Source organism: Bison bison, unplaced genomic scaffold, assembly GCF_000754665.1.
Source record: "Bison bison bison isolate TAMUID 2011002044 unplaced genomic scaffold, Bison_UMD1.0 scf7180017864289, whole genome shotgun sequence".
NCBI lineage: Eukaryota > Metazoa > Chordata > Mammalia > Artiodactyla > Bovidae > Bison > Bison bison.
This window is the reverse complement of record NW_011494861.1, coordinates 12351387-12378984: the sequence shown is the minus strand read 5'-3', so window position 1 is coordinate 12378984 and position 27598 is coordinate 12351387. Positions and strand designations below refer to the sequence as shown.

The window sequence follows — 27598 nt, the reverse complement described above, 5'->3', positions numbered from 1 at the left end:
CGACCCCATGGGCTGCAGCACACCAGGCCTCCCTGTTCCTCACCATCTCCCAGAGTTTGCCCAAGTTCATGTTCCTTGCATTGGTGATGCCATCCAGCCATCTCAGCCTTTGAGACACTCTTCTCCTTCTGCCCTCAATCTTTCCCAGCATCAGGGACTTTTCCAATGAGTTGCATCAGATGACCAAAGTACTTGAGCTTCAGCTTCTGCATCAGAAAAAAAGCCATTTGCCCAGCAGCAAATAGCCCCTCCCTGAGCTTCTGAGATCTAGTGACTGTGTTCTGTAGTCTCTGTCCTGTCTTTTGAGATCCATGGCTCCTCCATGCTGTGGTCAGTGTGTCTCCTCCCCCTGCCCTGTCACCCCCACCCCCAGGCCCTTCCAGACTGTGGGAATTAAGCTCAACATCCACATGTGTTAGATTCTTCTGTAAGGAAGATGGTCTCTTCTCCCTGCTTTATGTATTTACTCACTCACATATCCATGTCAGCATGGACGTAGTATATTTTACCCTCTGGGTCATAATCCTTTCTTTTTTTATTTTTATTTTGCCTGCACTAGGTCTTCATTGCAGCATGAGGGTTTTTCTCCTGTTGCTGTGCATGGACTTAGTTGCCCCATGGCATGTGGGATCTTAGTTTCCCGACCAGGGATTGAACCTGTGTCCTCTGCATTGGAAGGTGGATTCTTAACCACTGAACCAGCAGGGATGTCCCTCATTTTCTGTTTTGTAGCTCAAATTCTTCCAGCCTCGGCCTCTGGGAGCTCTTTCAGGCTGGTTGCCGTGGCCTTAAGCATCTCCCCATGCTTTTGCTCTGGGCACTTCTTTATTCTCTGCTGTTAGGAGATTCTCCAGGCTTAGCAGGTATTCCCCCCTCCCCTGTCCCAGCCCCAGAATCAAAGACCTTTTTACTTACACTACTTTTGCCAACAGTTCAGCTCAGTCGGTGGTGAACACCTACCGTGAGTACCAGGCACTCTGCTGAGTGCCTGGCACAGACAGCAACTGGCTAGTAAATGTTTAACAGCCAGCTCTCTGAAAAATGTAAAGGATGCACACATATAGCATAAGGTTTAATGATATCAAGAATGTGTAACACCTTCTTTCCAAATAACAAGAAATACAGTACACTTTCCTGTAAATTCCACACAGCCAGCTGAGTCTCACAGAATGCTTTCATTGACTTTCGTTGAATCCTTGTATCCATAGCCAATTTCTTGTTGTAACTGATGAATAAGAGAGTTCCCAATCTGAGCACTGGTGGATATTTGGGGGTATTTTGGATATATTTGCATTTGTGAGTAATACGAGTAAAAAAGAAAGATATTGGAACTTCCTACATTCATCAGTGACGTGACTTTTTTTTTTTTTTTCTGTATCAGATAGTAGTTTTCAAGTACTAGAGAAATGTTCCCTCCATTTTTTGTGCTACTTATAATGGCTGAGGCACGACATACTTTTTTATCATCTGCACTGTTAAGATTTTCCCCATTACCTTCTTAAGCATAGGCAATCAGCAAACAAAAAAAATCAAGCTCTGGTGGCTCAGAGGGTAAAGCGTCTGCCCACAATGCAGAATACCTGGGTTCGATCCCTGGGTCGGGAAGATCCCCTGGAGAAGGAAAAGGCAACCCACTCCAGCACTCTTGCCTGGAAAATCCCATGGACGGAGAAGCCTGGTAGGCTACAGTCCATGTGGTCACAGAGTCAGACACAACTGAGCGACTTCACTTCACTTGTAACCCACTATTATTAAACCTATTCATAAACGTTTTGGGTTTCCCAGGTGGTGCTCAGTTCAGTTCAGTTCAGTCGCTCAGTCATGTCCGACTCTCTGTGACCCCATGAACCACAGCACGCCAGGCCTCCCTGTCCATCACCAACTCCTGGAGTCCACCCAAACCCATGTCCATTGAGTCGGTGATGCCATCCAACCATCTTATCCTCTGTCATCCCCTTCTCCTCCTGCCCTCAGTCTTTCCCAGCATCAAGGTCTTTTCCAATGAGTCAGCTCTTCGCATCAGGTGGCCAAAATATTGGACTTCCAGCTTCAACATCAGTCCTTCCAATGAACACCCAGGACTGATCTCCTTTAGGATGAACTGGAGTGGTAAATAACCCTCCTGCCAGTGCAGGAGACATAAGAGATATGAGTTCAATTGCTGGGTCGGGATAATCCCCTGGAGGAGGGCATGGCAACCCACTCCAGTGTTCTTGCCTGGAAAATCCCATGGACAGAGGAGCCGGACAGGCTACAGTCATGGGGTTGCAAAGAGTCAGACACGACTGAGCGTCTGAGCACGTACACATAGGTTACTTACCACAATTTTGAAAATAAAAAACAAGTTCTCTCTCTTCCTGTCTGGGCTCCACTCCTTCGTGCTGGCTGCACTCGTAAGTCCAACCAGGGCACTCCAGACCCTGGTGTCCAGCCAAGTTTTCTTGGGTCTCCTTGGCTCTGATTGGATCACTTGCCCCACCAGTGCACCAATCAGTGCACCAAGGAGTGTGATTGGCTGATGGCTGAGCCCCACCCCCAGCAATGGACTGAGATTGGGATAGAGACTCCTGAAATTTCCAAAGGGCCGAGTGGGTTCTGGCCTGTTCTCACTTGAGGCGTGAGATATGACCACTCCCTTTAGCACCCTGGCAGTAGGTGGGCAGGGAGGCACATCTACCTGAGCATCCCAGCATGAAAGGAAGTTCTTCCACCACTACCTGTGGTCTCTAGATTTGTTTTCTAGCTAGCAGAGGAGAAAACACACTTGAATTTACCCCTTCCCACCTTCAGCCCATGCATTTGCTAAAACTTTATTAAATCAATGGGAAAAAATGATAGGAATGATTGAGGTGAGACAGCCCCAGAGAAGAGGAAGGGAGAGGATGGATGGAGAAGTCAGCACAGGCAGGAGCAATGCATCTCAGCTTCTGAAAGGAGAGAAAGGAAGAGAGCGTAGGTAGAGACAGAGGTGTCCACAGTGGAGAGAAATTCTAATCTACGTGTAAGGTAGCGGAGTTCTGGAACACCACCAAGTCCGTTCCTGAAACAGGTTTCAGTAGGGCCTAGAGGCTGGCTGTTAGTCACTCAGTCTTGTCTAGCTCTGTGACCCCATGGACTGTAACTTGCCACCCTCCTCTGTCCATGGAATTCTCCAGGCAAGAATACTGGAGTGAGTAGTCATTCCCTTCTCCAGGGTATCTTCCCGACCCAGTAATGGAGCCCGAATCTTCCACATTGCAGACGGAGTTTTACCTTCTGAGCCACCAAGGAAGCCCAGGGTCAATGTCATTATAAATGCTTAAGCAGGGACTTCCCGGTGGTCCAGTGGTTATGAATTCACCTTGCAATGCAGGAGACTGGGGTTTGATCCCTGGTCAGGGAACTAAGATTCCACATCCTGCAGGGCAACTAAGCCTGAGTGCCACCCTAGAGAGCCCACGCGCCACAACTAGAGGGTCCACTCACAACAAAAGATCTTGCGTGATGCAACTAAGGCCCGATGAAGCCCCCCAAAAAATGCTGGGCCAGGTGTCCCAGACAATTGGAGTTTAATTTCCTTGAACACTGCTCTCACTGACTCCAAAAAAAGCCTTTGGAGAAATTCACCGGATTCTTGACTTGGCTGGGAAAAGCTGTCGCTAAAAGACTGGTTTGGGAGCCCAAGCGAGCGGAGAAACTTCCTCTTGAACGCAGTCCAGCTGGAGTTCTAGGAAGTCCTGTCTGCCAGTGCTCCTATTTTGGAAGCCTTCTGTCCTGTTTCTCATTATGTCTCCCTGTCTGGGGAAAGAGACACGTGACCCCACACAGGCGGCGAACCTTTAAACTTAGCTTCTTACTTGAAAAGTGTGTTGCTTTTTTCTTCCAGGAGTCTAGGGGGAGGGGTGGGGATGGGTGATAAGAAAGGAGAGAGAAACAGAGAGGGAAAGAGCTCATCAGACCCCAATCCAACCACCCCCTCCACCATCACCTGAGCTTGGTCAGTTCCTTAACCTAGCAGTCCCCCAACTTTTTGGTCACCAGGGACCAGTTCCATAGAAGACAATTTTCCCAAGGACCCAGGTGGCAGGGGGTGGGCTGGGGGATGGTTTCGGGATGACTGAAGTGCGTTACATTTATCGTGCACTTTATTTCTATTGTTATTATGTCAGCCCCACCTCAGATCATCAGGCATTAGGTCCCGGAGGCTGGGGACTCCTGCCTTAACCTCTCCCAGCCTCATTTGTAAACTGGGGATAAAGAGATCTCCTCCCCGTATCGTGAGGAAGATGATTAAAGTACAATAAATGGTAGCACTCACGACGTCATGTCTTAGCCACTAGGCAAGGGGAGAAACCACCATGACAGCATCAAGCCAAGACAAAGCCAGGTGTCAGCACCTCTCTCAGCATTTGCTTCTCCCAGTTTAGATAGAGCTTGATGTGCTCTCTGTTGAAAGTAGCTACAAACATCTTCTGCTGGGGTCCCTCGATAGATACGTATGGAGTATCTGCCAAGAATAGGGTGGGTGTTGAGGGTCACAGGCTAATCAGCCAGCCGGGGTGCCTGCCACCCCAGAGCTCTTGGCTCTGGGGGACAGATGCAGTAGGAATGCCAGAAAGACACGCAGTGTGGATGGAAAGAAAGCAGACCATGGGGTCCTGGAGAGCTGGGCTTGAATCTCGGAGATTTGTCAATTCATTCTTTCAACCAGTACTTTTTAAAACAATATTTATTTATGGTTACACTGGGTCTTCATTGCTGTTTGCGGGCTTTCTCTAGTTATGGTGTGTGGGGGCTACTCTCTGGTTGCCTTGTGTGGGCTTATTGCCGTGGCCTCTCTTGTTGCAGGGCATGGACTCTAGACACACAGGCTTCATCAGTTGTGGTTCGAGAGCTCTAGAGCATGGGCTCAGTAGTTGTGGAGCACGGGCTTAGTTGCCCTGCAGCATGTGGGATCTTCCCGGATCAGGGATTGAACCTGTGTACCCTGCATTGGCAAGCAGATTCTTAACGGCTGGGCCACTAGGGAAGTCCTCAACTGATATTTGAGGGCCTACTCTGTATGTACCAAGGGTTTATTCTAGGTGCTGAGGATACAGTGTTGAGCAAGATAGACAAAACGCTCTTATGTCTTAGAGATGGCGTTCTACCAGCTCAGCCGCTCACTACCAAATCTACGATCTTGGGAAGGTCACTAGGTCTTACTCAGCCTCAGGCTCATCATAGAGTGTTAGGTGTATTAAGTGAGGTAATGGATGCAAATCTCTTGGCAGGGTGCTTGGCATGAAGGCTGCACCCAACAAATGGTGGTGCAGTGATGTTCCGGTGACCCATGCGGGGTCACCATCCCAGATTTGGGGAGAGTCTGGGAAGTCTTCCTGGAGGAAGTGACTTATATGATGAAACCTAGGACAGCAATCACGTCACTGGGACAGAAGGAAGGAGACCACCCCAGCTGCTCGTAACCTCCCCTGACCCTCTTGTCTGCCCCTGCAGGTCTCCTTCCCATGGGCGATGGGCCCAGCACCTTGGCCCAGGCCACAGCCATCTCGGACCACACAGCAGCCGAACCAGTCACCCTCGCCATCACAGGTCCCCTTCCACCCGGGCGTCCGGCCGGTGCCAGTGCAGAGGAGCTGGTCCCAGGGCTTCCCCAGGCCCTCCGTGGTCCCGCCTGCCTCTCACAAGCGACCCATGAGTGCCAGCGGGAAGATGTTCTCCTTTATGATGGACGGCACTGCCCACGGGGTTCCCATCATCAAACAAGGTACTCAGGGGAGCTTCCGTGGTGGCTTCGGGGATGGGCTCATGGACAGGGGCTCAGTTTTTGCTTAATTTCTCCAATTCTAAAGTGGAACATTAGCAATTGTGAAAAAAAAAACAATTGGGATAAACAGAAAACAGTGAAAGATCTCATTCTTACCATCTGGACTGCCCCCTGTGACTTTTTGGTACAAATCCCTCCAGATTTTGTGCCCATCCACACATATCAGTCAGTACCTCTGCAATGAATGTGTGTATGTTTGTACATATACATGAATATATATGAATGTGTATCAGAATCTATATTTATATACTTTGACAGAAATACGGGTAACTGAAATCCCTCTTGCCTTCGGAGGTTTTAAATATTTTATTACCATTTTGCAAGTTAGAGGAGACAGAGGCTTATGGAGAAAATTACTTCTCTAGAGGTGATACATTCAATCTAATCTCACCTGATGCGTTTCGGTGAAATTTAAGGCTGGTTATCTCGAGGACTGTCACTCGCAGCCTGGTCACTTTGGGGACACAAAGCCATCAGGGATTCATTTCCCCCTCCTCCGCCCCAGAAGGCTTCATGGCATTTGGGGAGGAGACTTCCTGTCTGTCACCATCCTCTCAGCCTCACCAGCCTCGCTGGCAGAGTAGCTAGGTCGACTTAGTCCCTGGCATGATTCCCAGATTTCTTCTGTGGCTGCTGTCAAGAAGGTCCCATTCTCTGTCCTCTGGGTCCCAGCCCCAGACCCCTCTGAGTCCCCAGATCTCTCAGTGGCCCCACACCCTCCCTTGGTCTCCCTCAGGACCACTCACCTAGTCACCTCACTCAGCCATTCAAGTAATAGTTATTAGGCTACTCTGAAGGTAGTGAGTTATCTCAATTGATTGTTCACAGTCGGTTACAGGTCAGTTCAGTTCAGTTGCTCAGTTGTGTCCTACTCTTTGCGACCCCATGGACTGCCGCACAATTCTTTACATGGATTGCAGGCAGATTCATCAGAGCTTGCTCACCATCACCAACTCCCAGAGCTTGCTCAAACTCATGTGCATCAAGTCAGTAATGCCATCCGACCATCTCATCCTCTGTCATCCCTTTCTTCTCCTGCCTTCAATCTTTCCCAACATCAGGGTCTTTTCCAATGAGTCAGTTCTTCACATCAGGTGGCCATAAGTACTGAAGTTTCAGCTTCAGCATCTGTCCTTCCAGTGTATATTCAGGACTGATTTCCTTTAGGATTGACTGGCTTGTTCTTGCTGTGCAAGGGACTCTCAAAAGTCTTCTCCAACACCACAGTTCAAAAGCATCAATTCTTTAGCACTCAGCTTTCTTTATAGTCCAATTCTCATATCCATACATGACTACTGGAAAAACCATAGCTTTGACTATATGCACTTTTGCCGGCAAAGTAATGTCTATACTTTTTAATATGCTGTCTAGGTTGGTCATAGCTTTTCTTCCAAGGAGCAAGCATATTTTAATTTCATGGCTGAAGTTACCATCTGCAGTGATTTTGGAGCCCAAGAATATAAAGTCTCTCAATGTCTCCATTGTTTCCCAAATGGAAACATTGGGACCAGATCCCATGATCTTAGTTTTTTGAATGTTGAGTTTTAAGCCAACCTTTTCACTCTCCTCTTTCCCTTTCATCAAGAGGCTCGATTTAGTTCTTCTTCACTTTCTGCCATAAGGGTGGTGTCATCTGCCTATTTGAGGTTATTGATATTTATCCCAGCAATCTTGATTCCAGCTTGTGCTTCATCAAGCCTGGTATTTCACATGATGTACTCTGCATATAGGGCTTCCCTTGTGTCTCAGCTTGTAAAGAATCTGCCTTCAATATGGGAGACTTGGGTTTGATCCCTGGTTGGAAAGATCCTGGTTTCGAACTATACAAAAAAGATCTTCACAACCCAGATAATCATGATGCTGTGACCACTCACCTAGAGCCAGACATTTTGGAATGCAAAGTCAAGTGGGCCTTAGGAAGCATCACTACAAGAAAAGCTAGTGGAGGTGATGGAATTCCAGTTGAGCTATTTCAAATCCTAAAAGATGATGCTGTGAAAGTGTGGCACTCAACATGCCAGCAAAGTTGGAAAACTCAGCAGTGGCCACAGGACTAGAAAAAATCAGTTTTCATTCCAATCCCAAACAAAGGCAATGCCAAAGAATGCTCGAACTATCACACAATTGCACTCATCTCACACACTAGCAAAGTAATGCTCAAAATTCTCCAAGCCAAGCTTCAACAGTACATGAACCAAGAACTTCCAGATGTTTGAGCTGGATTTAGAAAAGTCAGAGGAACCAGAGATCAAATTTTCAACATCATTTTATCATCAAAAAAGCAAGAGAGTTCCAGAAACACATCTACTTCTGCTTTATTGACTATACCAAAGCCTTTGACTGTGTGGATCACCACAAACTGTGGAAAATTCTTCAAGAGAGGGGAATACCAGACTACCTGACCTGCCTCCTGAGAAATCTGAATGCAGGTCAAGAAACAACAGAACTGGACATGTAACAACAGACTCGTTCCAAATAGGGAAAGGAGTATGTCAAGGCTGTATATTGTCACCCTGCTCATTTAACTTATATGCAGAGTACATCACGAGAAATGCTGGACTGGAGGAAGCACAGTTGGAATCAAGATTGCTGGGAGAAATATCAATAACCTCAGATATGCAGATGACACCACCCTTATGGCAGAAAGTGAAGAGGAACTCAAAAGCCTCTTGATGAAAATAAAAGAGGAGAGTGAAAAAGTTGGCTTAAAAGTCAACATTCAGAAAACGAAGATCATGGCAGATGCCCCATCACTTCATGGCAAATAGATGGCGAAACAATGTAACAGTGGAACAATGAAAAGAATGGAAATAGTGACAGACTTTATTTTCTTGAGCTCCAGAATCACTGCAGATGGTGACTGCAGCCATGAAATTAAAAGACACCTGCTCCTTGGAAGAAAAGTTATGACCAACTTAGACAGCATATTCAAAAGCAGAGATGTTACTTTGCCAACAAAGGTCCATCTAGTCAAAGGTATAGTTTTTCCAGTAGTCATGTATGGATGTGAGAGTTGGACCATAAAGAAAGTTGAGTGCTAAAGAATTGATGCTTTTGAACTGTGGTGTTGGAGAAGACTCTTGAGAATCCCTTGGACAGCAAGGAGATCCAACCAGTCCATCCTAAAGGAGATCAATCCTGAATATTCATTGGAAGGACTGATGCTAAAGCTGAAACTCCAATACTTTGGCCACCTGATGCAAAGAACTGACTCATTTGAAAAGATCCTGATGCTGGGAAAGACTGAAGGTGGGGGAAGGGGATGACAGAGGATGAGATGGTTGGATGGTATCACTGACTCAGTGAATATGAGTTTGAGTAAACTCCACGAGTTGGTGATGGACAGGGAGGCCTGGCATGCTGCAGCCCATGGGGTCACAAAGAGTCAGACATGACTGAGAGACTGAACTGAACTGAACTGGGAAGATCCCCTGGAGAAGGGAAAAGCTACCCACTCCAGAATTCCATGGACTGTATAGTCTATGGGGTTGAAAGAGTCAGACACTACTGAGCGACTTTCACTTTCACTCTGCATATAAGTTAAATAAGCAGGGTGACAATATACAGCCTTGATGTACTCCTTTCCCAATTTAGAACCTGCGCATTGTTCCATGTCCGTTTCTAACTGCTACTTCTTAAGCTGCGTACAGATTTCTCAGGAGGCAGGTAAGGTGATCTGGTATCCCCGTCTCTTGAAGAATTTTCCAGTTATTGTGACACACAGTCAAAGGCTTTGGTATAGTCAATAAAGCAGAAGTTTCTCTGGAACTCTCTTGCTTTTTCAGTGATCCAACGGATGTTGGCAATTTAATATCTGCTTCCTCTGCCTTTTCTAAATCCAGCTCAAGCATCTGGAAGTTCTTGGTTCATGTACTGTTGAAGCCTGGCTTGGAGAATTTTGAGCATTACTTTGCTAGTGTGTGAGATGAGTGCAATTGTGTGATAGTTCGAGCATTCTTTGGCATTGCCTTTGTTTGGGATTGGAATGAAAACTGGTTTTTTCCAGTCCTGTGGCCACTGCTGAGTTTTCCAAATTTGCTGGCATGTTGAGTGCCACACTTTCACAGCATCGTCTTTTAGGATTTGAAATAAACCAACTGGAATTCCATCACCTCCACTAGCTTTTCTTGTTGTGATGCTTCCTAAGGCCCACTTGACTTCACTTTCCAGGATGTCTGGCTCTAGTCCAGTGATCACACCATCATGGTTATCTGGATCGTAAAGATCTTTTTTGTACAGTTTTTCTGTATGTTTTTGCCACTTCTTAATGTCTTCTGCTTCTGTTAGATCCATACCATTTCTGTCCTTTACTGTGCCTATCTTTGCATGAAATGTTCCAGAACTCAAATAGTAGTTATTATTCTGAAACTATACAAACTAAGGAGCATATGAAACCTGTCTCTACAGTTTACATCATCATCCTCTAGGGAACGCTCATTTACCTACAACCCAAGTTAAGAAATTACTCAGCCAGTTCTCCCTAACATTTTAATGTGAAAATTTTCAAGCATACAGCAAAGTAAAAAGAATTTTAAAGAGAACAGCTCCCCTCCTAATTCTACTATTAACATATTTCTGTATTCTTTGTTACATTTTTGTCTGTCCATCCTTCTATTCATTTATTCCATGCTCAGTCACTGAGTTGTGTCTGATGCTTTGCATCTCCATGGATGGTAGCCCACCAGGCTTCTCTGTCCATGGGATTTCCCAGGCAAGAATACTGGAATGGGTTGCCATTTCCTTCTCCAGGGTATCTTCCCATCCCAGGGTTTGAACCTGGGTCTTCTACATTGCCAGCAGATTCTTTACCACTGAACCACCAGGGAAGCCTTATTCATTCCTTAATCCATCTTATTGTCTGATGCATTTCAAAATAAATTGCACACATCTGTAGTCTTCCTCCTAAATATTTTAGCATAGATACCATTAACTAGAATTCAGTGTTTTTTGTCTCTTTCATGTGAAATTAACATGCAATGTGTATTTGTTATCTTGGCTGCATAAGAAATTCTCCCCAGAATTTGCAGCCTAAAGCAAGAAACAAGCATGTTATCATATACGGTTTCTGTGGGTCAGGAATCTGGAAGCAGCTTAGCAGGTCGGCCGTGGCTCAGGTCCCTTGTAAGGCTACATCATCTGAAGGCTTGACTAGGGCTGGAGGATCCACTTCTAAGATAGCATGCTCACATAGCTGTGAGCAGGAGGCCTCACTTCATCACCATGGGGATCTCCCCAGAGAGCGGCTCCAGTGTTCTCATGAGCATCAATCTGCAACTGGCTCCTCCTGAGCAAGTGATCCAGGAGAGCAAGGTGGAAATTGCAGCATCTCTTGTGACTAAGCCTCAGTAGTCACTCTCTGTCATTGCTGCAGTGTCCTGTTGATTACACAGGGTGTCCCTCTCCAGGATGGGAGAAGACTGCACACGGCTGAAGACCAGGAGGCAAGAATTATTGGCACTCATCTTGAAGGCTGGCTACCGCAGTCTGCCCTCTGGTCCTCAGTGATTCACCCTCCTCCAACCCTCTCCTGCGCCCCTACCCCAAATCTCACCTCATTACAGCATCAGCTCAAATTCCAGAATCTCATCTAAATCAAGTCCAGGCACAGATGAGGCTCATGGGTGTAGTTCCTTAAGTTCAGTTCATCAAGTACTATTTCAGAAAAGTGAAGACTGACGGACAAGGTGTCTGTCCCTCACATACCCAAAATACGATGGTGGGACAGACACAGCATAACTGCTACATACCCTCCTCTAGTTAAAAAGGGAGAAAGATAGGAAACACACAGGCGTCATTGGCCCAAAGCAATTCTGAAATCCAGCTGGGAAAATCTTAGCAGTTCCTTCATGGGGCCTCAGTCCAGCTCTTGCCCAGAAATGACATTCCAGGGCTCTTGGTTCTGCCCTCCGGTCTCTAAGTTCTGCCTTATGAATTGTCCTACCTTTCCCATGGAAGGTATCACATAGTTGCAGCTGCATAGTTTTAGAGTCTGCTTCCTGCGTGTAGAAGCTTGTGGGTCCAGAAGCTTCTCTTAGTTTTGTGAGTCTCTGTCGGTCTGCGTTGCCAGTTCTTCTTATTTGGGTTCATCCTATTAGGTGAAACCCATGTTGTTGTTCAATCACTCAGTTGTGTTCAACTCTGCAACCCCATGGACTGCAGCATGCCAGGCTTCCCTGCTCTTCACCATCTCCTGGAGCTTGCTCAACTCATGTCCATTGAGCTGGTGATGACATCCAATCATCTCATACTTTGTAGTCCCCTTCTCCTCCTGCCTTCTATCTTTTCCAGCATCAGGGTCTTTTCCAATGAGTTGGCTCTTCCCATCAGGTGGCCAAAGTATTGGAGCTTCAGCATCAGTTCTTCGAATGGAAATTCAGGGTTGATTTCCTCTAGCACTTACTGGCTTAATCTCTTTGCAGTCCAGGGGACTCTCAAGAGTCTTCTCCAACACCATAGATCAAAAGCGTCAGTTCTTCAGTGGTCAGCCTTCTTTATGGTCCAACTCTCACATCCATACATGACTACTGGAAAAACCATAGCTTTGACTACACGGACCTTTGTCAGTGAAGTAATGTCTCTGCTTTTTTATACATTATCTAGGTTTGTCATGGCTTTTCTTCCAAGGAGCAAGTGTCTTTTAATTTCATGTCTGCAGTCACCATCTGCAGTGATTTTGGAGACCAAGAAAATAAAGTCTCTCACTGTTTCCATTGTTTCCCCATCTATTTGCCGTGAAGTGATGGAACCGGATGCCACAATCTTCGTTTTTTGAATGTTGAGTTTTAAGCCAGCTTTTTCACTCTGCTCTTTCACCTTCATCAAGTGTCTCTTTAGTTCCTCTTTGCTTTCTGCTGTTAGGGTGGTGTCATCTGCATATCTGATGTTATTGATATTTCTCTCGGCAATCTTGATTCCAGCTTGTGCTTCATCCAGCCCTGCATTTCGCATGATGTACTCTGCATATAAGTTAAAAAAGTAGGTTGACAGTGGGCAAAACCCATGCTCACAGGTTTTTTTTGACACAAGCCCTTCCACCTTGGGCTTCTGCCAACACTGCCCAAGCTTCTTAGAAGCCCAGTGCCTAGACCAAGCATCTCTGGGACACTGCCCTGAGTCTGTGTTCTTAACACAGGATTTTTACAGTCACTTCAGTTTCTTCTTTGGATGGTGTTTTCTTGAGAGCGCCCTTGATTTGATCTTTGCCCAGAGTCTGTTTCTTACATGTCATTTGCCACCTGCACGGGCAGGGAATTTTCAAGCCCAGAGCACTGAGTCCTGATTGAACATCCCTTTCTTTAACTGTCTCTACCCCTCACATGGGCTTCCCAGGTGGCACTAGTGTTAAAGAAACCGCCTGCCAATGCAGGTAGTGCAAGAGACACGGGTTCAACCCCCGGGTCAGGAAGATCCCCTGGAGTAGGAATGCAACCCCCTCCAGTATTTCTTGCCTGGAAAATTCCATGGACAGAGGAGCCTGGAGAGCTACACTCCACGGGGCTGCAAAGAAACCTGACTGAGTGACTGAGCACCCCTTCACATTTCACTGTAAATAAGCAGTAAGAAGTAACCAGGTGCTCCTTCCACAACTCTTGCCTGGAGCGCTTGATCGTCAGGAACATTTTCTCTTCCCACATGATGACAGGCAGTGTGCTATTAAAACTTCTGCCACCACCTAACAAGGATCCCTGGACCCCAGTAACATTTTCCTAACTCTCCTGGAAACCTCCCCTCACTGCCTCCTCAAAGGCCTTTGAGCTCCTACTAACAAACACAGGCCTTCTCTAAGGCTCTCGGCAAACGTCCTCCAGCTTCTGGCCACTGTTCCGCCCCAAACCATTCCACCATTCAGGGGTTTTGTTAAATTTCACAACGATCCTGCTGCCAAAAATCAATATTCACTCCTCATTGCTGCATGATAAGTTACTCCAGGATGTGAAGGTCTAAAACAAAAGTAAGGGGTGTCCCTGATGGCTCAGTGGTGAAGAATCCTCCTGCTAAAGGAGGAGACACAGTTCTATCCATGATCTGGAAAGATCCCTCATGCCACAGAACAACTAAGCTCGTGCATCACAACTATTGAGCCTGTGCTCTAGAGCCCACAAGCCGAAACTGCTGAAGCCTGGAAGCCCAAGAGCCTGTGCTCTGCGACAAGAGAAGCCCCTGCAGCGAGAAGCCCACACTAAAGAGTAACCCCACTCCCTGCAACTAGAGAAAGCCCGAGCACAGCAATCAAGACCCAGCACAGCCAAATAAATACATTTAAAATAAAACAACAGTAAGCATGAAACTCCAATACTTTGGCCACCTCCTGCGAAGAGTTGACTCATTGGAAAAGACCCTGATGCTGGGAGGGATTGGGGGCAGGAGGAGAAGGGGACGACAGAGGATGAGATGGCTGGATGGCATCACCGACTCGATGGACGTGAGTCTGAGTGAACTCCGGGAGTTGGTGATGGACAGGGAGGCCTGGCGTGCTGCGATTCATGGGGTCGCAAAGAGTCGGACACAACTGAGCGACTGAACTGAACTGAAGCGTTTATTATCTCACAGTTTCTCTGAGTCAGGAATTTGGGACTGGCTGAGCTGGGTGATTTGGGCTTGGGGTTTCTCATGAGGTTGCTATCATGGTCTCAGCTAGGGCTGTGGTCATCAGGAGGCCCTCCTGGGGCTGAAGGGCCCATCTCTGTGATGGTTCCCTCCACGGCTTTTAGTAAGAGGCCTCAGTTCTTCACCAGGTGGGCGTGTCCATAGGCTGCTGAGTGTCCTTGTGACACAGCTGCTCCAGACAAGTGGTCTTGGACACTAAGGCAGAAACCACAATGTCTTTTATGACCTAGTCTCAGGCCAACATAGGTCTGTATAGTCAAAGTTATGGTTTGTACAGCTTGACTATGTACAGATGTGAGAGTTGGACCATAAAGAAGGCTGAGTGCCAAAGAATTGATGCTTTTGAACTGTGATGCTGGAGAAGACTCTTGAGAGTCCCTTGGACAGCAAGGAGATCATACCAGTCAATCCTAAAGGAAATCAACCCTGAATATTCATTGGAAGGACTGATGTTGGAAAGGACTGAGAACAAGAGGAGAAGGGGGCGACAGAGGATGAGATGGTTGGATGGCATCATTGATTCAATGAACATGAGTTTGAACAAACTCTGGGAGATAGTGATGGACAGGGAAGCCTGGCATGCTGCAGTCCATGGAGTCGCAAAGAGTCAGACACAACTGATCAACAAAACAACAACTGTAATCAGTGGGTTTTGCCATCAGTTTTTCCAATGCCATGTTGCAACTGGGGCTTCTCTGAGGGATGTACAGTCCCCTGGAGAAGTGACGGATGAATCCTATGGCTTAGAGGCCTTCACATCTACCTGGGGCTCTATTCCCTCAGCCCCCCAGCCATATCTCATCTGTTTCCATACATTCACCCTGACTTCCCTGACACTCCATCCTCTGAGAAGGGCTTTCAACTTCCCATGTGATGGAGAGCTCCTTCCTGTCTGGGCCTCTCTGCTCCACTCTTCAGAGCACTCTATGTTCCAGTCCTCCAGGCTGGCTCTTGATAGAAAACATCTATTTTTGAGGGTTCTGAAAAAAACCCATCCCCTCTTAATGAAGCTGGGGTTTTCAACTAAAGTTGGTTTACTGTTAGACTGTTGCCTTGCTATAGATCTGAAAAATCCTATTTGAAAACCCAAGGCCAAGGCCTTATTTATCGTAGGCCAGGTCAGAGTTTCTCCGTCTCAGCACGGTGACATTTGGGACTGGATAACTCCTTGCTGTGGGATCTGTCCTGTTCATTTTAGAACATTTAGCAGCATCCCTGGCTCCTTCCCACTGATGCCAGCAGCAACCCCACCCCCCGACCCTCCGACTGTGATACTCAGAAATGTCTCCAGTCTTTGCCAGAAGTCAAAACATCATTGTGCCTGGAGGCTGAATCACCCCATTCTAAGTTAATAGTCATCCTTCCTTTCCCACAAGGCAATAAAACCTCAGCTCCAAAACCACCAAATCTTAATGGCAAGAGCTCATGGGAAGTGGAGAAGAATTACTGAGAACAGAAAATACATTGGGTGAATTTTTTGAAATACCATCCAATTTATATATAATTTTTCTCCCAATAATGGGATCTTGTGAACCTAACATTGGTAACCTGCTTTTTGAAATTCAATAATATATCATAAATGTCTTCCCACTTCAGTAAATTTACTGCGTAGAGGTTAGGAGCGGTTGGGCTCAGAATCCAACAGACCTGGGCTCGTACCTACATTCCAGCTGTGTGTCCTTGAGTAGGTGGCTTGCCGTCTCTGTACGTCATACCACTCACTTATAAAATGGAAACAGGAATGTGCTTGTTCAGTCACGAAGTCGTGTCTGACTCTTTGCGACCCCACGGACCGTATCACGCCAGGCTTCCGTGTCCTTCACTAGAGGTGGAAATAGTAAAGCCTATCTCACCAGGTTGTCATGAAGACAAAATCAGATCCTGCCTGTAAGTGCCAAGCACAGTCCCTGATGCATACTGAACACTCAGTAAATGTTAAAATTTTTAAAAATTAAATGATTATCTACCCATGATTGTCATTTAACTTTTATTTACAACTTACCATATGTAGCAACGTCTTGAAGATACAGTTAATATATGTAACTTTATTCTGTATTTTCCATGTCTGCTATAGATGTGTTGTCATATTTTCATAATTTAAAAAAAATTTTTTAAAGAAAGAAATGACAAAAAAAATAAGACACAGTTAAGGTGCACACTTGCTGCCCCTTTGTAGACTGATGATTATTGGATAAGCACCAGGACAGGCAAGCTTCCCTGTGGCTCAGCTGGTAAAGAATCTGCCTGCAATGAGGGACACCTGGGTTCAATCCCTGACTTGGGAAGATTCCCTGGAGAAGGGAAAGGCTACCCACTCCAGTATTCTGGCCTGGAGAATTCCATGGATGTATAATCCATGGAGTAGCAAAGAGTCAGACACAACTGAGAGACTTTCACACACACACACCAGGACAGTGGGTTGTTAAAATATTGAAGTAACTCCCCTGCTGTTTGGCAAATAGCTCCTGCTGGAAACTTCTTAAAGTGCCTCTGTCCCTACCTCTGCTCCCACCCAATCCCCCAGCCCTCCTGGCCCTCCCTGGGGGTTCTCCCCACTAGGATCTCCAAGGGATCCAGCAGGCAAGAGGGTCTGTTTTGAACTTAGTTAAACCGGTTTGGTCAGACGTGGCCCTTAGGTCCTTTTTGATAAATAATATTAATAGGAATGGGGGAAACAGGAAGAGCTACGAAGATAGCTCAGTCCCACAGTTGTATACGACTCTGTGACCCCATGGATTGTAGCCTGCCAGGCCTCTCTGTCCATAGAATTTTCCAGGCAAGAATACTGAGTGGGTTGCCATTTCCTGCTCCAGTGTTGATAAATAATAGTAGCCTGTAAAGACATTTGGGGCGGGTGAGGGGAAGCTGCCCCAGCACCTCCCAGCCTGGTTGTAAGGAAAGTGAGTCTCAGAGCACGTTCTGCCCCCACAGAGACTTTCTGTGAACACATCTTCTGCAGCAGAGGGATCCCGTCGTCCAGCCTGTTCTATAGGTTTGATGATGTCCCCCTCTGACCATCACCTTGCAGGGTCTCTAAGCATCTTGAGTTACCCCTAGAGATAGCAGCAGACGCCAGAGCTTTAAGCCGAGACTGGACACTCGCCCCGTTAGGGTCAGACCCCAGGGCCTGCCCCGGGGCACAGCCTAGGCAGTCCCTTCCTCCCTTGGACCCCTGGGAGCTGGTTTCTAGCGTTCAGCATGCCAAGTAACAGGCCACACTGTTACCAGTAAGAACCCATTTCTGACCTTCGGGAGGCACAACTGCCTCTGGTCTATGGCCTGTCTAATGCAGTGCTGCCCGGCCGCACCAGGAGAGGACTGCAGATTCGGGATCTGACCGCCTCTAGCCTGCAAGTTAAGCGACCTGCACGCATATAGCACCGAGCACACGATGCTGAATATTTAGAAACTAAAGCGCAGGCCTGTGACGATCCTTGATGCATGACAGGGCCCAGAATTTGGCTGCACGTTATAGTCAAACCTGTACCAGGAGAGGATTTTTTTTTTTAATAGGCTGCGTCCACTGGAGGTTCTAGGATCCACAGACATGTTTAAAAGCTTGGTAGGGAGGGAATCATTGACTCTGAAGTGCATAAATAAAAAATGCAGAAGCCAAATGAATAAATGATGGAATAAATGGCCACAAACGCGTCGGTGCATGCTTCATTCATCATTCATGTTAACACCCATTAAAGTTTCACTGGCTTTGAAAACAATTGGATCAGTTTCTCACTTCACAAGAAGATAAGAATGTGCAGTGACTGCCCAGAAACCAGAGTCAGTTGGAAATTTAAAATACACTGCTTGGAGCCCAGTGATCTCACAAGCAGAATTATGGAAATCTTTACGAAAGTTTCTACACCAAAAAAAAAAAATTATTCAGTCTTGATGTGAATTGTGTCTGATATAACTCAGAGTGAGATCCCCAAACATAATGCCACATCCCCCAAAAGTCATGTAAACAGCCCTTGTAATAATGGGATTAATGAGCAAACAATCAGGAAAGCTTGTATGTTTATCAAGTGGGTCCCAGTTAATACATCAGGTAGGGTTGTACAGTGGAGCACAATGCTATCATTAAAAAGGATGTAGTACAGGGACTTCCCTGGTGGTCCAGTGGTTAGGAACCTGCCTCCCAGTGCAGCGGATGGGGATTTGATCCCTGATCAGGGAACTAAGCTCCCACGTGGCGAAGGGCAGCTAAGCCTGCACACCACAGCTAGAGAGCCCCCATGCTCTGGAGCCCACCCGCCACAACTGGAGAGAAGCCCGCTCACCCACACGTAAGACCCAACACAGCCAAAGATAAATAAATATTTTTAAAAAGAACCAAGTACAGCTGCAAATGCTGATTTTTCTTTTTTAATATTGTTAGGTGAAAAGTAAGCTGGAGAAAATCTCTGTTATGTAAATCCATATTTGTTTTTGTTTGTTGGCTGTGAGATCTTAGTTCCCCAACCAGGGATTGAACCCGAGCCCTTGGCAGGGAAAGCAGAGTCCTAACCACTGGACAGCCAGGGTATTTCCCCATTTTTGTTTTTTGTTAAAGATACGACTAGGGCTTCCCTGGTGGTCCAGTGTTAAGACTTCACCTTCCAGAGCAGGAGGTACGGGTTTGATCCCTGGTAGGGGAGTTAAGATCCCATATGCCTCATGGCCAAAAACCTGAAGCACAGAGCGGAAGCAATATTGTAATGAGTTCAATAAAGACTTAGAAAGGAAAACAGGTCAGCCTCAAAAAAAAAAATCGTAAATAAAAGATGTGACTGCAGTTTAAAAATAGCTGGGCTTCCCTGGTGGCGCAATAGAGAAGAATCTGCCTGCCAGTGCAGGGGACACAGGTTCAGTCCCTGTCTGCGAAGATTCCACATGCCGTGGAGCCACTAAGCCCGTGCGCCGCAACTACTGATCCCACGTGCTGCAGCCACTGAACCTGCTCCCTAGAGCCCGTGCTCTGCAGCAAGAGAAACCACTGCGGTGAGAAGTACCTGCACCGCGACTGGAGGGTAGCTCCACTCACTGCAGTAGAGAGAAGCCCAATAAATACATTTTAAAATACCCAGAGGGCCAGATTTGGCCGTAGGGCCGTAGTTTTCCCATCCCTGCTCTACATCTTCATTCTGTTTACTCTCCAAAGAGCCCTTTATAATAGAGACTGTTAGTGTCCCTACATTATATATGCAGCTGAGAGAGATTAAATGACGTGCACAGGTCCTCAGCTCTTACGCGGCATAGAAATAAGTCTGGAAAGGGCTGCATCAAAGTGCATCCGCGCAGCTAACCCAGGGGAAGAGGAAGAGGCGGCTCTTCCCCTTACCAATGTTCCTGTGATGATGTCATTGCATGAGTTTCATGAGTGTGAAGGTTAATCTGAAGATATCCTCTAAGATTTGGGGGAAACTTACAATCTCCTCTGCATTCTCTGTCGCCCATGTGTATTAGTATGGACCAACGCCGTGGATCTGTCAGACCAACCAGTGGCTGAGGAAATTCCTGGGGCAGGATCCGCCAGAGAGATGTTTGTGGATCATGACTTGGCCCAGCAGGAGAAGGTGAGGGATCTTGGGGAGGACAGAGCTGCAGTAGCAGGAGGGACCCACGGAGGGCTTGCCACTGCCTCTTGCTCTTTGTGACCCTAGAAGTGCCTTTTTTTTTTTTTTTTTTTGACTACTTCCAAGAAATCACCTCTTGCTCCCAAGACGTTCAGCCAAAAGTCTGGTTACTGCTCATTTTGTCCCAAACAGCATCTACCACTGCAAGGTACTGAGCCCCTCCTGTGTGCTGGGCCATGTCCTGTGCACTTGACATTTCCTTGGCTTGTTAATCCTTATCATCTTCAGGATAGATTTTATCTCCCTCACTTTGCAGATGAGGAAACCGAGGCTCAGAGAGGTTAAGTAACTTGTTTAAGGTTGCCCAGGGTAAGGAGCAGTGTTAAGACTCAAACCTAGGTCTGGTTAACTTCCCAGCGGGTACTTCTAACACACACATAGTAATCACTTGGTCAGCTTCGAGTGATGGAACAGTGATCATGGATAAATACATTTCTGGCAGGAAGAAGTGAACACTGAAGTCAGGGAGGCCCGAGCAAAGAAAGAGACTCATTAAAGAATTAGGGAGGTTCAAAGAAGGAGAAGAGGTGAATTCAAACCATCCTGGGAAGGACCCGGGTTGATTTCTCCCCTCTTACACATGACCTGAAAATTATTCTAAAAGAAGCAGTCTGCAATATCTCGCTTTCATCAAAGGCCAGGGCCTGGGCCTGCAGCAATTCTCGGAGTCTGTGAGGAACAGAACTACCTGGGGTCTTTGTCAGACATGGAATCCAAACTTCAGGAGGTAGGGGATTCCGACAAAGGTGTCCTGAGACAAGACTGTAAGAATTGTTGCAGGGAGGTGAGAAGCCAGGCTTGGATTCTGTATTTCTTACTATGTAACAAGCCACCCCTAAAGCTTAGGGGCTTAAAACAGCAACTCATTATTCCCCAGAATCTCCAGATTGACCTGGAAGTTTCCTTTGCTCCTGTCCCCTGACCTCACTCACTAGATTGCAGTCAGGCCACGACCTGGCCCAGCCGGTGGTCTCCCTGATGGCCTCCTTCCCAGGACTGGAGCCTCAGCCAGGATGCCTGGACTGGTGCCCCCTTTCTGTTTGTGGTTTTTCATCATAGCACAGTGCTCTCAGGGTTCCCAGGGGCTGGAACACAAGCTCACAGCCTGTAAGAACTTGCCTGGGGATTGTGCAGCCACACCTCCATTACCTTCTGTTGGTTAAAGAAGTCCCAGGGCCAGCCTACACTTAGAGGGCAGGAAAATAGGCTAGATGGCAAAGCTGCAAAGTGTTTGTAGCCATTTTTCAAACTGCCTCCATTTTTAAATTGGAAATATAGTGCAACCACGGTTATAATTTTTTTCTATTTATAAGCCATTTATGCCCTGACTTGCCAGGACTCCTTCAGGTGACAGTAAAGAAATTAGCTTGGTGGAGGGGGAAGCATTTATTGGCTCCTCTTATTGGAATATTTAAAGGGCTTCTAGCTTCAGGTATGGCTAGATCCAGGAGCTTGAATCTTGTCGTCAGAACACTTCCTACCACCAATCTCTCCTCTCTGTTTCCTTCAGAGTCTGGCTTTCTGCATAAGGCCAGTTTTGTGTGTTGAAAAAGGCAAACTCAGGCAAACAAGCCTCTAAATGTAAGGTCTGTGGTCCAAAAGGAGGCACGAGATCCTCGCCCTCTGTAACCGACATGTGAAATATTAAACTTTGATTGACCAGCTTGGGTCACATGCACCGGGCTCCCTCCAGGAACGGCACGGGGGGCTGGGGGGCTGGCGCTCACCAGGAAGACAGAACCCACACCAGTCCGCCGCCCTCTGCAAACTTATATTTCAGCACCAACACAGGGCCTGGTATATAGTGGCTGCCCAGAGAGTGTTTGTTGCATGAAAAATAAATAAGCACCTGGCTGATCATAATAGGATGAAAGAGGGGGGCAGATTTCCCAGGAGCAGGTAATCTGTTTGGTACTCTCTCTTGAAATTTTGCCACCAGCATTTACAGGGACCCAGAGGAAGACCTGGAGAAGGAAATGGCAACCCACTCCAGTGTTCTTGCCTGGAGAATCCCATGGACAGAGAAGCCTGGTAAGCTGCAGTCCATGGGGTCACGCAGAGTCAGACACGACTGAAGCGACTTAGCAGCAGCAGCAGCAGAGGAAGACCCTTGGCAGCAGCTGGCAATGTCAGACAAGCTTCCTCCTGACTAAGATCCTGTCCTTCCCCAGGTCATAGAGCTGGAAGGTCTTGAGGCCAACTGGACAAGCTCCCCCGGGAATGAGCCAGCCTGGAAATTGCCTCTTTACCTCTTTTTGTGTCTGCCTTTGAAAAGGCATCTGGTGAATTCTTTTTTTCCCAGTTTTCTTGACATTTTGTTGATAACTGCTGGTGAGAAGCTTGGGGGATTTTTTTTTTCCTTCCACTTTTGGAAAACCTAACAAATTCTTTTGTTAGAACTTTTTCTTTGGAGAGATGGAAGACACAGTTAATTACACCTGTGGGTGAAGTCTGCCGGCGATGTTGCTTTTCCAGCCCAAAGTTTACACCAGCCCGCACAAATAATCACCATTCCCGTCTCATTTACTTCCCAGATCCAGTGACCTGGAAAAAAAATTCTTAAATGAATTGCCAGAGAGGCAGGAAGTACTAGAAGAGAGGAAAGGGAAAATAAATATTTCAGAATGTATTAAATGTTTTAAGTTTTAAAAAAAAAAAATAGCCCTCGTTATAAGTAGAATGTGATTGAACAGAATCTTGATTTCCTAGTTACCTTTCCTAGGTCCCCAGTGTGCTAGGCTGAATATTATAAATAAAAAATTATAAACTTTCCAGCAACAAAAGTTCCCAAGTGGGATGGTTATTCTTAATGTGAAAGGATAATTCTCAGTAGTTTCAGTACCTGTGAGCTATAGACATCCACTCGTGTGTGCAGGCTAAGTCGCTTCAGTCGTGTCTGACCCTTTGCAACCCCATGGACTGTAGCTCACCAGGCTTCTCTGTCCATGGCATTCTCCAGGCAAGAATACTGGAGTGGGTTGCCATGCCCTCCTCCAGGGGATCTCCCCAACCTAGGGGTCAAACCCACATCTCTTCTGTCTCCTGCATTGGCAGGCGAGTACTTTACCACTAGCACCAGCTGAGAAGCCCAGACATCCATTACAGATATCGATATACAAGGACATCATTTCAACCAAATTCTTGACTCTTTGAGGTTTTCTCAAATGACAGAGATAGCCTTGAGAATCTGCCTTGTCCTTCCCTGCCTGCCCTCACCTTCCCAGAGAATGATACCATATTTTTCCTATATTTTTTTCAGTGGGCTCAGCCTTACACCCAGACCCACACCCACTAAACTTCCCATCTGGCCTCCACCCAGGATGAAATAATTCTGCTGCTGGGAAAAGAAGTCAGCCGTCTATCGGATTTCGAACTCGAATCCAAATACAAAGATGCCGTGATCGCGAACCTTCAGAACGAAGTGGCCCACCTGAGCCAGAAGCTGTCAGAAACAGCCACCTCCAGACAGAATGAGAGGGTGGTCCCACCCAGGCTCCAGGTTCTGGAGGAAGACGATGATGCCCAACAGAGAGAAATCGAGAACTTGAAAAGCCAGGTAGGGGGAGGAGGGGTGTGGGACAGATTGGGAGGTTGGGATTGGCATACACACACTCTTAATTGTTGTTTGGTTGCTAAGTCATGTCCGACTCTTATGCGACCCCATGAACAATAGCCCACCAGGCTCCTCTGTCCATGAGATTTTCCAGGCAAGAACACTGGAGTGGGTTGCCATTTCCTTCTCCAGGGGCATGTCCCCAACCCAGGGATGGAAACTGCAGCTCCTGCCTTGGCAGGATTCTTTACCACTGAGTCACCAGGGAAGCCCCACACTCTTAATACCATGTATAAAATAGATGACTCATGAGAACCTACTGTATTGCACAGGGAACCCTACTCAATGCTCTGTGGTGAAATAAATGGGAAGGAAGTCGAAAAAAGAAGGGATATATGTGTATGTATAACCGATTCACTTTGCTGTGCAGCAGAAACTAACACAACATTCTAAAGCAACTATACTTTAATGACAATTAATTAAAAAAAAAAGAAAAACTAGGTAGGGGTTGAAGACAAGGGGTCAGAGCCTTAGGGTGGTGACTCAGGGTGATGGCTCTCAGGTGGAGCCTCAGGGAGCACCAAGGGTATCCACCCGGATAGTTGGAAACGGGTGGTCAGCGCAGATGGTGGAGAAGAGCACAGATCCAGGGAGGAGAGACTTTGTACGTTCCTAGCCTGCTAAGAACAATACTATTAATACCTTTGATTAAGTGCCTTCTTCAGTCATGTCCGACTCTGCAACTCTATGGACTGAGGCCTGCCAGGCTCCTCTGTCCATGGGATTCCTCAGGCAAGGAGACTGGAGTGGATTGCCATACCCTACTCTAGGGAATCTTCCTGACCCAGGGATCGAACCCTGGTCTCTTACGTCTCCTGCCTTGGCAGGCAGGTTCTTCACCACTAGCACCATCTGGGAAGCCCCTGACCACACATATGATTCTACAGATGAGGAGACCCAGGTAGGCTCGGAGATACCCAGAAACTTGTTACAGCTTGCGCAGTTAATGAGAGGGGGCTGTGTGACTTGAGCTCCCCTCTGCCCCTTCCACCCAGCTCTGTGGCTTTAGTGACCACCTCTCATGCTCACCTGGCCCCAGCCAGAGAGGACTGGAGATGGGGAGAAGGAACCTCCAAGTGTTCCAATCACCAAGGCCTTTATTAAAAAAAAAAGAAAAACCAGGTAGGGGTTGAAGACAAGGGGTCAGAGCCTTAGGGTGGTGACTCAGGGTGATGGCTCTCAGGTGGAGCCTCAGGGAGCACCCTGAGAGCACCCTGAAAGCAGCTGCTGCTTCATTTATGGAGAATTTCACCCAAAATTCTCCACCCAGGATGCCTGGATTTATAGTCAAGTTCCTTTCTCTTGAAACTAGATCCAAAAAAAAAAAATTTTTTTTTAAGGAATGACTTTAGGCCATTGATCTTGTACACAAATTATATCTCAACATATGTGAAAGTAGCTCAGTTCTGACTCTCCCCACGGACCATACAGTCCGTGGAACTCTCCAGGCCAGAATACTGGAGTGAGTAGCCCTTCTCTTCTCCGGGGGATCTTCCCAACCCAGGAATGAAACCGGGGTCTCCTGCATTGCAGGTGGATTCTTTACCAACTGAGCCACCAGGGAAGCCCATATCTCAGCATCGTTGATAAGAAAAAGAAATGGGCCCCTGATGAATTTTGGCCTCAGTGCGTAATTCTGCTTAAAGCCATAGCCACGTTTGGGGCCTCGGTTCCCTGATTCTCTGTTTACTGCTTCCCCTTCTGTAACCGATTCTAGGTGCGCAGTTTCAGTCCTAGAAATGGTGCCCTAGAAAGGAGTATGGGGAACCTAGGAGATTCTATCAGGAGACTGTCAGCTCCATGAAGGCAAAGGTTGGTCCTAGTAACCTTCCAAAACTCTGATAGGTCCGTGTCTGTTCTTCATCCAGCCATTCATTCATTCAAATCAGTATTTGCGGGGGCCACCCCTGTGTCATGCTGTCTTCCAGGTTCTGTGAATTCCGCAGAAACAAGGAAGACATGATCCTTCCCCCTGTTTTGTTCTAGTGAGGGGGACAGAATAAACCAGAAAACAGGATAGATGTTCTAGTATTTCAACGAAGCAGTGACTCTCTTTTGAACCTATTTTTGAAGAAAACACTGAAAGCAGCAAGTCCTTCAGGAACCCCTGCTGCAAACAGCTACCGTGACGTGTAACTGATGCACTGAGGAGTACCTTCTCTCTAGCTGAACCCAATTTTGCTGAAATATCCTTTTCAGTTATCCTCCCATTTCAGAGCTTTCCTGACTTAATGTCACAGGCACATGGACAAGACTGAATTATTCTCATGTATCTTTTTTTTTTTTCAGTTGAAACATATTTGACATATAATATTATAGAATTTCCACATATCTTTGAATATCAGCCAGTCACAATTTGAGTATTATTTTAAGTGGCTGATGATATCTAGAGGGAAAAAATTTTTTTTACAAAGATATTATCTAGAAATAATTACACTGATTCATCATCCTGTTACCTCCTCCACCTCTGGAGTTTTACTTATAACTGAAGGAGAATATTTTGTAACAAGACATCTATGAACCGGAGGCTGCCCTGGTTTGAACTCAAATCGAGTTGCATCCACTCACGTTTCAGCTTCTTCAATATTCTACTGCCTGCAGAACATTCAGCCAGAAGCAGAAGCCGCATGGCTGGTTGATTTATCGTTCTGATTACCGTATGCATTCTCCTTAGTCCCTGAAAGCGTGTACATAATGACTTGCTCTCAAAGATCTTCGATCCCCTAGAAATATCGCTAGAAAATTCTTACCTGCATGTGTTCTTATACGCCTGTGCTAATTAGAAACCAAATTAGTATCTTGAAACAGTCACTCCTCCTGGCACTATTAATTTTCTTACGATTCTGGGCCCATTTTATTACATAGTGTAACAGACATTAAACATCTTGGAATTTATGCCAATTACAGACAACATGGATATTTGTTTTGGTAGTAAAAGTAACAAAGAGGTTTGAAACACTCTTTTTTTTTTTTGGCTAAGCTGGGCCTTCGTTGTGTGTGTAGGCTTTCTCTAACTGCGGAGCACAGGCTCGCAGTTCCTTGACCCGGGATCAAACCCACGTCCCCTGCATGGGAAGGTGAACTGTCAACCACTGGACCACCAGGGAAGTCCCTTGAAGACTCTTGAGTTTGTCAGCAATCCAAAATCCTAAAACTCTGACACTTAAAATGAAATATTTTAAATCTGTCAAAAGCACTGGAGTCTTTAGAGGGGAACGTATGTTTTCCCTTCTGGAAGTTTGTCTCTGTGTGTTCTTCCTTATGCAAATAAACCCATTAAGCTGAGAAGAGCTAGAAACAGTTTGCTTAAGTGTTCCAAGTACCTTTTATGGGAAAGCTGCATTCCACCACCGCCACCACCCACCCTCTTTCATCTCCTCAGTAAGAGATGAAAGAATTTTTTTCACTCAAAGTCCAAAGCACAAACATGCAAAAGTATAGCCTTGGGGAGGCTGGTGGGCAGAGTGGCCTGTGTCGCCCACCACCACCACTCATAGAAGGTGGTCATGTACAAATGTGAGATTTGGACCGTAAAGAAAGCGAGCACTGAAGAATTGATGCTTTAGAAATGTGGTTTGGAGAAGACTCTTAAGAGTCCCTTGGACAGCAAGGAGATCCAGATCCAATCCTAAAGGAAATCAACTCTGAATATTCATTGGAAGGACTGATGCTGAAGCTGAAGCTCTAGTACTCTGGCCACCTGATGCAAAGAGCCAACTCACTATAAAAGACCCTGATGCTAGGAAAGATTGAAGGCCAAAGGAGAAAGGGGCAACAGAGGATGAAATGGTTAGATAGCATCACTGACTCAATGGACATTAATTTGAGGAAACTCTGGGAGATAGTGGAGGACAGAAGAGTCTGGCATGCTACAGTCCATGGGATTCCAAAGAGTCGGACACAACTGAACAACAGCCTGGGAGAGGTTGGGGGCCAGAGTGGCCTGTGTCCCCTCCCCCC

General features: G+C 46.6%; 1 protein-coding gene across 1 annotated transcript in view; it reads left to right on the top strand.

Annotated features, from left to right (window-relative positions):
* Positions 1-27598, top strand: part of FHAD1 (forkhead-associated (FHA) phosphopeptide binding domain 1) — a 165177-nt gene that overhangs the window by 45079 nt on the left and 92500 nt on the right. The window contains exons 4-6 of the mRNA XM_010850050.1: positions 5476-5746; positions 19856-19965; positions 23345-23581. Coding sequence (XP_010848352.1) covers positions 5476-5746; positions 19856-19965; positions 23345-23581 — 618 coding nt within the window. The remainder of the gene's footprint in view (positions 1-5475; positions 5747-19855; positions 19966-23344; positions 23582-27598) is intronic.